At 29.6% G+C, this 12106-nt stretch overlaps 1 protein-coding gene across 1 annotated transcript; it reads right to left on the bottom strand.

The window, feature by feature from the left end:
- Positions 1-6571: 6571 nt before the first annotated feature.
- On the bottom strand, positions 6572-8978 carry LOC107451766 (glutamate receptor ionotropic, delta-1-like). The gene has a single exon (XM_016067973.4). It carries the CDS (start codon positions 7883-7885, stop codon positions 6572-6574), a length of 1314 nt encoding a protein of 437 aa, XP_015923459.3. The 5' UTR covers positions 7886-8978.
- Between the last annotated feature and the right edge of the window lie 3128 nt (positions 8979-12106).

Raw genomic sequence — 12106 nt, 5'->3', positions numbered from 1 at the left:
ATAAATGATGTCGCCATCTAGGGATAACAATTGAAAACATCATTTCAGAAACTTTTTATAATCCAACTTTTAATGCTATAAAATGTTATTTTCAATAATTGATTTATTCTAGAAACTGAAAAAGTATTGTAAATATATCTAGATCTTACTATAGAATATTTTCCTGGGAGAGGGTAAATAATAGGAAGAGCTCTATAAATTTTAGGATAGAAAACTTACGCTATTTTTAGAAAAATGTTTTTCGGTATTTGCGTTAGTTTTCAGATTTTTTCTCCCCATAATAGCAAAAAGTGTTTGTGTGTGAATAAGTTTGTTGCAATACCATATACATCATCAAATGATAGTTTTCAAATTACATAAAAAAAAAAGAAAAAAAACATTTACTATGAAAATAGCTTATAATTTAAAAAAAGGGGGAAGAAAAGCTATAATTAATAATTGCTGAAATGTTTCAGCAAATCTATAACTTCCACTATACATTTATTAATAGACCATTCAAAATCGTTTGCTGGTTTAAATATAATTGATATTTCCAATTTCTTATCAATATATCATCATACGTATACGTATACATACCTCTATCAGTGGAAGGGAATGTTAATTTCATTTTTGTTTCTTTGAATAAATTATGCAACTTTATTTAGATATTTAATTATTTCGGTTTGAAAATTAAAGAGCTGGGAGGACTTGATGGCTAAACCAATGAGCTGTTATCATGAAAAACTGAGGTAATGATTGTTAACACTGAGAAAAATCGTTTTTTAACTGTTTTCACCTAATACGGTTATTCAACCATTTATTTATTTATTTATTCATTCGTTCATTTATTTATTCATTTATTTATTCAATAATTTTCTTCGTCCTACTTAATAATAATTTTCTTTTTCTTACAAAATTAACGGTAACTACTGGCAACAGAATGAATAAAATATTTTTAAAAAATACGATTAAAAAATTATGCACCAGTCGCTACTCAAATACCATTATCGTCAAAAAATTACCCCACGTGCATTTTATTATTTTATTTAATAAACATGGAATTATGGACGTTTATGATATTCTAAAAACTACTTTATTTCACGCTTGTTTCTAAAAAAAATTTCTTAGTTTTAGAAATCAACCTTGAATTGCTTATCATATTTTGTGAAATGCTTAAAAATAAATGCCTTACACTATTAATATTAACAATTTTTTTCAACCATTTAAAATTTTCAATTTTTAAAAAAAGGCTGTTAAAAATTATATAACTGGTGATAGATTAGCAGCAAAATTACCTAATTTTTTCCTGTACAAGAAGAACATCATTTAAATACTGAACTTCATTATATTTATATTCACAACACAAGCTGCATTAAATTTATACTTCCTAGGAAAATTTTAAGTGAATTGGATGAATATTAAAGGAGATATTATGTTGACACACAAGTATGAAATATGCAACTGAGAAAATGCAGCTTAAAATTTACAAAAGTCAACTTCAACCATATGAGCGTAGAAGCATAAAATCTCTGTAAGCATCTATCTTTCTTTGATAAATATGCGTTTTTCTCTAATACTTTTAAGACTTTGTTCCTACTATGAAATTATATTTTAAAAAGAAACTAGATTTCATTGAATTATTTAATACTTTTATTAAAAGTGAAGGAAATAGTTTGCTAAATTTTATTATGTCAGTATAGAAAGGGTTTAAAACTGAAATGTAGGCACAAAAAGTTGAAATTAACTATCTTTTACAAATTACATATGGAAAATACAATGTGTACTAACCTCAAAATTTTATTAAAATTAAATTTCGTGAAAAATAATGTCATCGCAACTATAATGCCAGACACTTTGCCAGACAAATCATTTTAAAGAAAATGCAATTTCAAATTAAATTAAATGCTATATTATTTGGAAATAATAAACTCATTCTTGTCACACAGGTAAAATTAATTGAGAAACGATGTAATATTTATGAAAAGTTGTCTAGACTCAAAAAAAATGATAATAATAACAATATTTCACTTCACAAAACTATACTAATTAACAATTTAACACAATGAAAATACCATTAATAAAGTTAATTTTGTGTAAAATAAATATTCGCTCACATTTCGATTACATGAAAAGTCCCACTAAATTAATATAGCATATTAGATGCAAATTTTGCCTCTAACTTTACATTTTGTGTTTTATGTTGTATCTGTTACCGACAAAGTATGAAATACGGTATTGTATAGAATGCCTAAAATCAGATCAGTAATGAAATCTGAAATTAAAATCTGAAATGATTTATATTTCACATATTTCCTAGGCATTCTATAGAATGCCAAATGAGACACCGGCAAAGTATAAAATACATCTCCGATTCGTCTAAATGTCATTCAAAAATGACAAATTCAAAACGTCATCCGATTTGATATTAATTTATTCGTGGATATAATTACATTTATTCGATATTTTAATACTTACTGACGATAGATTAGAAGAAACATCAGAGCTCGGAGTATCGGGCAAATGTGTACCGGGCAGTGGCATTGAACCTTAAGAAAACATCAGTGTAGGGTATGCCGGGCAGTGGCACCGAACCTTAAAAAAAACATCAGTGTAGGGTATACCGGGCAAATGTATACCGGGCCGTGGCACTTGACTAGACCTAGTATATATTTCGGACATTTACCAATGGTCTAGTCATACTAGGTCTAGTTAAGTGCCATTGCCCGGTATACTCTACACTGATGCTTTTTTATGGTCAAGTGCCACTGTCCGGTATACATTTGCCCGGTATACCCTACACTGATGTTTTTGTAAGGTCAAGTGCCATTGCCCGGTATATATTTGCCCGATACTCCAAACACTGATGTTTCTTCTAATCTATCGTCAGTAAGTATTAAAATATCGAATAAATGTAATTATATCCACGAATAAATTAATATCAAATTCGGTGTAATAAATATTTCGGACATTCACCAAAGCGACTATGTGATTCTCAACATTCACCGGTGAAAGTCAACAAGCACCGATTTCGGTCATTCACAATAACATGCACATCATTTACATAATAACCTCATCAGGACTTTTATTTCATACTTTGCCTAAACAGCATTTATCATTCTATAGAATGCCTAGGCATTATACACAATGCCTAGGGAAAGTATGAAATAATTCTCACATTTCATACTTTGCCTAAAAACATCCAGCATTCTATACAATGTCGGAGTTTCATAGTTTGCCGGTAATATATCTAATTGTTTTTATATACCTCACAGTAAATGCAGCACATCCTAGATTATGTATAATTGTCGATTATTATGTATAATCTACTCTAAATACTAAAAATAACTTGATACATTTGTCGTAGGCTGATTGGACAATCCTGCTTCTTACGAATGTCGTTCTCGTTTTGCTATTTATCAGGTTCATCGGAAAAATCTCTCATTCAGTCTCATATTTTTCAGGCCTTTTACAATTAACCCAGAAGCGTTTAGGCTTATCAAGGGACGTACAAATACAGGGTATTCCGTAAAAAAGATGAGTTAAAAATTCAGGACATTTAAGCTAATTAAAAAAAAACCTAAAAAAGACTGCTCCATCACTTGGAGATTTTTAAGACAACATAATATGCAAAAGGCATATACCGCGTATTCTACAATCAAAGTCCTTAATATATGTTTTTAGAATCCTTATGAAAAAGGAAATCAAAAACGTTTAAATGTTAGAGAATAGCAAATAAATATTTAAGCAAAAAAACGAAACAAAAAAAAAACAAAAGCGCTATCGAAATCTAACAAATCCTTATAGAGGAAGGCAGGACTTAAAACGTTAAAACCGATTTTATTGCTTGGGGTAAAAGTAGAATTGAAAAGCAATTAATGGAAACACTCCCAACTTTTTACAGACAATCAAACTTGTTTTGGAGTTTTTTTTTTTTCTTTTAACCTTTTTTTTTTTTTCTTCTAACCATTTTGATCTCCTAAATTCAATGATTCGATAGATTACGATAGCGTTTTTGTTTTTCTGAACTTAAATATTAATTTGCAGCACCTAATGTGTATGTTTTATTTACTTCATTTTTTCCAGAATTCTAAATGCATTCATTTATAGCTGCGGATGCAACTATGTTTTCTAAGTTATATGTTTTCTAAGTTATGACTAACAGCTGCACTGCTAATAAAAGGAGAGAAAAAATACTTTAATGACAACTTTGACTGCTGTTTTAATTAAAATGAAATATCATGCATAATTGTAAATAGATAAATTTTTCTGTTTAATATTTAGAAAACAAAATTGATGGAAAGAAAACTTTGATTTCTTAAAAAAAAAATTACAAATTGTTTACAAAAAATTAAGGATAAAATCGAATAATGTCTAAAAATATTTGTAGAATGAAGATGAGCAATACCATTTTCAGATTTGTCAAGCAGGGAATATGCTAATGAAAGTTTTTTTTTTAATACTGAAAGAAAACACAAATAATTAAGATCAAAAGGAAAAAACTTCTTTGAAAAAAAACGCGCTAAAAAGCAGCAGCAATTTCAGAAAAAAGTATCAATACAAAACAAATGAAATAAAACAAAAATACGACCACCGAAGCCGACGTCTTCAGGGGGTACCGGCCCCGGTAGCCATTAAAAACAAAACCATTTCTATTTGAGGGAGAAGCAAAAGCTTAAAATATCTCCCTCAGTACCCCGATGGTTTTGTATAGAGGTCCAGGAAAAACAAGATACATTCAAAAGAATAAACAAATTACGAAAAGAAAATCAATAAAAATCATCAGAAAATTAAAAACGTATCTCCTTCTCCTGACCTTTTCATATCATTTTTAAACTTTTACTGCGCATTATTATAGGGGGCGTTGTTTTTCAGTTTTTAGTGTTTTCTTTTCCTCCGCTTTTGAAGTTGATTCTTGACCTGTGACTGTGAGTTTTTAATTTTCTGATGATTTTTATTGATTTTCTTTTCGTAATTTGTTTATTCTTTTGAATGTATCTTGTTTTTCCTGGACCTCTATACAAAACCATCGGGGTACTGAGGGAGATATTTTAAGCTTTTGCTTCTCCCTCAAATAGAAATGGTTTTGTTTTTAATGGCTACCGGGGCCGGTACCCCCTGAAGACGTCGGCTTCGGTGGTCGTATTTTTGTTTTATTTCATTTGTTTTGTATTTTTTTTTAATGTTATTTTCATTTAAATTTTATTTTATTCCAACATTAATTCAGGTTTCAGAATAAAGTCATCTATGCTATTGGAGTATGCATTGAAAAAGTTTACGAGAAAAGCTTTGCCATGGCCAAAATTTTGATCGCTTAACATTTTTACTGTACTTCAAACTTAATTTTCTTGAAAACAAATAATGGTGCATTATTCACTAGATCGTTTTAAATTTAGCTTGTGAACACGTGCCGTAAAGTACTTATGTGAGAAGCGCTCATTAGAGGAAGGTTAGGCATGTACTTTTCGATGAAAAGTGTGTTAAAATAAAAATACCTGAATTAGATTTATCTTTACAAATTAAAGATGAATATTTACACATCAAAGATGTTTCACATGGAACTGTTGATTAGAAAAAGTATAATGTTCCTTAGCAATTTTCGAGCAAGAGTTTTTTTTCTTTCTCTTTCAGAACACCAATTAGATTTGGGTTACAGGGTTTGATTACTAAGACGGTCAGTGCCGGTCATATTTTGATTATACTAGTTTGATCTAGTGTCACATATTTTAATTATAATTTACTTATATTTTAATTATAATTTCAAAAGAAGCAAATATGCTTTCTTTTTTGGTATATCATGTTAAAACCAACATTCTTTTTAAAAATTCATCTGCTGTATCGAATGACCAAAACTTATATTCTTAATTGCAATCTAATTTATGCAATGCATTCATATGAAGTATATTTTTTTATAAAACATGAGTTTCGATACATAAAAGAAATATTTACCCAATCAGGCAACCTGTTTTTATATTTTTTTCTCAGTGTATTCCATAATGCCTTTATTTATGTTTTTACGTATCCGTTAGAGGGGCTTTAAAAAACATCCACATATCCTATTTTTTATTAACACAATACCAGTAGTACCTATTACCACAAATAATTAAGCAATACTGGTGTCATTGATAGTATGGCAATTATGGTTCTCTTTAACTTAAAAGTTTATTTTTTAACATAAAAAATGCTTTTGCTGAAATTTTAGTTTAAATTTACAGTAAAAAATACCACACTAAAAAGACCTATTTCTCATCTTTTTATAAACATACGTACCTCAATCAGCCTTACTTACTCTATCATGGTCAGCAAATCAGCTTTTCCTGAAACCATATTTTTGGAAACGTTGATTTGTTTAACGAGGCGAAGAGCCACATCTAAAAATTTCTCCTTAGCTCACAACAAGTTGCTGTGATGATAGAAAGAGAACAAAAGAATATATCCGTTTCAGTCATTGAGATTTAACAGTGCCAAGTAATTACATTTAATAAAAAGTCTCATAACACAATTTCCATATTTTTATTTGAACTTTATCAACAATGAATAAAAACGTCTTTTAATATCAGAAGATTCTTGCTCTTCTTCGAAGCGAGGCACTTTCTCAATCGTGTATGGAGTATTGAAATCTGCAACGACCCTTTCTTTTTTTGTCACCACTTAAGCTATTGCTTTGGCGTAAATATGTAGGGGACGGCACATCCAAATACGAGAAATAAATGAGTTCTCCTAATAAAACAAGCCCTGCAATGACGTATCCGAAAAGAAGAAAAATAAAAAGATCAGATAATTCTTCCAAGGTAATCATCTGTGCAGATTCGGAAAGTGTGGACAAGTCTGCTGATAAACTATCTAATTTTCTCCACTCATCTTTTTGATACTTCCAAAACAAGCCGGCACTAAACATTCTCTGAATTATTTTGTTGAGATTTTCTTTGAAACAGAAATCTTTAGATAGCACGAGAGCCATGTTCCATGACACCAATATGTCCTTTGAAATCTCTGTATTTCTGCTAAGCTGTCTGCTTAACAATTGCAGTTTCAACTGTATGTTTGACACTGCAATCTTCTCCAAACTGACATCGCCATTCGCCAAATCATCGAAATTGACGTACCATTTATGTTTCTCAATCGCTCGGCCTAAATATTTCAAATCTTCATCTGCAGAGGATGTGAGAGTGGATGGTATGCTACTTCCTGTTTCAACAAAGCAACGGTACCCTCTATTCCTCACAGCCAATGAAAGCTCCACAAAGTTCTTAATTGGAAGATCTTGCGTTGGCACTGTTAAATTAGTTAGAAGCGTCGCTGAATAACTCCAAGATATTATAAGAACAAAGAACCACCAAACAGCTAAAAACATGTTTGCTTTAAATGTTTGCTGTTTCAAATGAATCATCTGTTTGAAGATACTGCCATATAGTTCGAATAATATTGTAACATAAGAATATTTTTTACTAAGCAATACCCTATAAACGGTTGGGTATAACAGTAAAGTAACAAGCAAGCAAATCCACAGAGTAAAGGTGAATGGTTTCAAAAAGCCTAAAACATGATCCGGAGTTTCTTGTTTTTCCACGAAAAAAGTCACTTCTTGAATTGTGTATGGTGTGCTGAAGTCAACGACTGCCATTTTTTCTTCTGACACTGTCATTAGACTAAATGCCATGTCTGCTTCATTTCTCTGTGCCATGCCGATTAATCCAGTCCAATTACCCCCTGCCATTGGACGACCGAACTCTCCATCCGGCGAAGTGACCAGGTTGTATTTGAAATTGTTGTATTGTGAAAGAATGTCCAAAAATTTACCATCAAAGCCACCTAGCTGGTTGTTTGTTATTATTTCAAATGCGTATTTCAATGGCTTCACAGCAATAGTTAAATTTCTAGTTCTAGGAGAACATAGCTTTTCAATCATGACACTAAAAAAATATTAAGAAATCAATAAATAAGTCAGTATTAAGGAATGATCCATAGGCCTTCAGATTATACTGTCCACACATTCTTCTAATCATTTTCAGAGAAATAAACACTTAAAAATTCATTCTAGCAATCATAATATTCCTCTAGTTATCATCTCGCTAGAAAAAATTCGTCTTTTACCATTCAATTTCTTAAAATCTTATTGTGTACCTTTTTCCCCTCTCTTTTTAAACTCCTTCGTTTTACAAACACTTCTTGCAATTATATTGGCATCCTTTTGTTACTGCGTTTGTGTGAATTCCGAATTTAAAAATTCATTTTACTCAAGTTTCTTACAATCCTTTTCTTATTTCAGTTTTACTTGGGTTAATACTTAATACTTATAGTTTCAGTTCTTTTCATTAACTTGTTTGGATATAACTCAAATACTGAAATTCGATTTCTTGCTGTAATATTTCCTTTTTTACCATTAATTTTGGAAAAAGTTAACTGTAAAAAATCCTTGTACACAAATTTCTTGCAATCAAATTGTTTGCCTTTTGATGCTACATTTATATGAATTTCACTTTCAAAAATTCATAACACTCAAGTTTCTTGTAACCACAGTATGCTTTGATTTTTCTACTCGCTTCGAAAATTCAAGTTTCTTGATATATTTTCCTTTTATTCAACCATTGCCTGTGGATAAAGTTTTGGAGTACTTCTATGCCGACCCAATCAGTAACTTTCTTGCACAAATGGCTAACTTATTTGACTTCTTATCTTCTGTAGTTTTAAAAAGATGTAATCTCAATAAGTCGCAATTCAACTCTATTTATTACTTTCCAATTACATCGACTTTACAGTAAATATATTTTGCAATAGCACACATATTTAATTATTTATCTCATACTTAACAGCATAATAATTTTAGTGAGTGTGTGTTGCAATAACGCATTTTTATTCTAACTAAATATGGTTAGAAATATAACGAAATAAGCTTGATCAATATCAAAACGTTTAGAACTTGTTGACATATTCTTGAAAAAATATAAACGAGCATACCATTATGATTTTACTTAGCTAATTTTTGTATTACCATCTGATAGCAGACTCGGAAAACAGAATTGTATACAATTATTTTCAAGAATGATATTTCCTAAAAAATATTTTTTTCTCAACTGGCGAAAAAAAATGCTCACGGAATGCATAATAGAACATTTTCGTGCTTGCAACAGTAATAAATATTAAAACATTATGTACTCAACCTCTAGCATAAAGTGGGTATTGATTATTCCACAAAATTGAATATTCTGGAAAATAAAGGTTTATAATCTTATTTTGTGCAGGATAATTACGTTTATCGAACATCACATAAAATCTTAATAATGTTATTAAGTGAAACATACCCATGTGGATAGAATAATTAGTTAATCACTATAGCAACCCACAAAAAAATGGTAAATATGTATCAGAAAAAACTATAAATAAGTTCGCGTATGAGCTATAAATGACAAAATAATTTATGCTTGCTATAATTTAACCTATAAAAAGCCAGATAAAATTGTTTCCACTTTATGTATTGAAAAATATATTTAAAGAATTAATCATGTGGTAATAAGGAGCTATAGATCAATTGTGATGCAGGAGTCGCTAAACTTTTTTGACTTTCGATAAATGCTATCAAATTTCAAATTGAATAGTGTTTATAGATGTAAATCTTTAATCGTTCAAAAAATCGTTAAATTGATTTCGACTATCAGGGATTCATTTCGCTGGTTTCGTTGAACTTTAGTTTAGAATTATGCACACAAGCAGCATCCACAGTCACTATAATTCACTGCTTTTTCTAATCTAAACTTTTAATTTTTGTCTTTATTAGCGTATTTCAAAGGGTGTGAAAGGTATCTCGAATTCTTGCCTTGATGCCTAGAATTTTGAACGAAATTGAAAGGTCAGAGTTATAAAAGAATGAAACATGAATAGGATGTGAAAAATAATCAAATTTAAAACTCTTCGGGAGTAATGGAAAGTTATTAATTTAATGTTAATGATCTCCTCGTTCCTATAAACCCACACCGTTTAGAGAAAATAAAGCAGCCACAGCATAGAGTTCAAATGAACCATAAATTAAATACTAAACGATTATTGAATGCTATACGTATTCTATAAGAAAAAAGCACTTAACTTAAAATATCTATTCTGTTAATTATTTTACTTTAAGAAAATAGTGCCAAAATATTGATTGAAATTTAATAAACTTTCAAATTTTATTAAATTATTCAAATTCTGCTAATCAAACAACAATTTGTCATTGCTTTAAGAACCTTCTGGAAATGTTAAAAAAATGTAGCTTAAGTTTGATTAAATTGTAAATTCAACCAATTTATTTATCATCAACCATTCAATTTAGCTTTTACTGCATTTGTATTTTTCCTAACCTGTATGAAAATGGCATGACGTCACCGTCACTGAACTAATATTTTAAAACTGTAAAATCACGTTTTCCCCCCCAATTACACTGTTTTTTATAATTATAGTTTTAAAACGTATTCTCATGTGTTTAAATAAGTAAATACAACAATGTTGAAAAGGAATAACTAGTCTCTCTTTTGTAATTTTATTTTAAAACCAATGTGCTAGAATCCTAAAATTTGAACTGAGGGAGTTCATTACAAAAATCATTTTTAAATTCGAAAATATTTAAGCCAGTTTTTGTAATACTTCTGTACATCTAAACGTATTAAAATTAACTTTTATTAACAAGTGGAATATATATTTTTTTTTCATAATAAAATGTATATGTTTTACTTTGAACAAAGTCTCTTATCTTCACTTAGGGCAAGTTTTTCGATATTTTCGTAAAATAAATTTCCAAATCGACTTTTTTCTTGTGCCAACAGCCCCCCTCCGTTTCCACACGTTTTAATTTAGCCATTTAAGAATCTATTATAGATGTAAACTTAAAATTAAGGTTAAAATAAGAAGCGAATTTTTCGCTTTAAGAGGTCGCCATATCACGGGAGAAAATTCTCGTCGTAAATTCGCTTCCTCCTCCGTAACTAATTTAAAACTTAAAGTATAGAAAAATTAGTTCAGACAAACCTAGAGTAAGCCATGAAATTTAAATTGCTGGAAAAAAATTACCGAAATATCAAAATTCAGACAAATAATTGGAAGAAAACGTCTCCGATCCGAAATCCTAAGTTATCTTCTCAGAATTTATTTTCATTTTGATACTTTAAAAATTTCTTTTCAGTATTTGAAACTTCATGGCTTATTCTAGGTTTGTCTGAACTCACTTTTCCTGAACTCACAATTAATTTAAAACTTAAAGTATATAAAAAAAAGTTCAGACAAACCTAGAGTAAGTCATGAAATTTAAATTACTGGAAGAAAAAAAATCAACGAAATATCGAAATTCAAACAAATAATTGGAAGAAAACGTCTCCGATCCGAAATCCTAAGTTATCTTCTCAGAATTTATTTTCATTTTGAGACTTTAAAAATTTCTTTTCAGTATTTGAAACTTCATGGCTTACTCTAGGTTTGTCTGAACTCACTTTTTCTGAACTCACAATTAATTTAAAACTTAAAGTATATAAAAATGAATTCAGACAAACCTAGAGTTAAGCCATGAAATTTAAATTGCTGGAAAAAAAATTACCGAAATATCAAAATTCAAGCAAATAATTGGAAGAAAACGTCTCCAATCCGAAATCCTAAGTTATCTTCTCAGAATTTATTTTCATTTTGATACTTTGAGAATTTCTTTTCAGTATTTGAAACTTCATGGCTTACTCTAGGTTTGTCTGAACTCACTTTTTCTTTTAAATTTTTAAATAACATAGTAGAGGTGAAAGAGAACTTACGACGAAAAATTTCTCCCGTGGTATGGCGTCCTCTTGGTCTAAATCAAGCTGGGAGAAAATAACAATTGGATGATTTACTATGACTTTATAATGCAAGTACTAAGTAAGTTTTCTCGTGATCTGAACAAAAATTTTTCTTTCCAGGCATTCTTAGTTCTGCTCTATAGCGTGATCCCTTTGCACTGTTGTGTCTAAAAAATTCCACTGTTGAAAAAAATAATAATAATATTTGAGATTTGTTTTAACCCCATACATTGACTAAACATTCAGCTAGTATTTAATAAAAATCACATGTGCGTAACAAAGAAATCCATATTTTATTTTTAAATTGAATACCAAGGTTAAAAAGAATATATATATTTTTA

The sequence above is a fragment of the Parasteatoda tepidariorum genome, chromosome 6 (assembly GCF_982258835.1).
Source record: "Parasteatoda tepidariorum strain Cologne lab strain chromosome 6, Ptep-v5.0, whole genome shotgun sequence".
NCBI lineage: Eukaryota > Metazoa > Arthropoda > Arachnida > Araneae > Theridiidae > Parasteatoda > Parasteatoda tepidariorum.
The sequence above is the reverse complement of the archived record's forward strand: the minus strand, read 5'-3'. Positions and strand labels throughout refer to the sequence as shown.

Bases quoted from the DNA above. Each gene is read 5' to 3' on its own strand.
- LOC107451766 (XM_016067973.4), bottom strand. From the start codon at position 7,885: ATGATTGAAAAGCTATGTTCTCCTAGAACTAGAAATTTAACTATTGCT.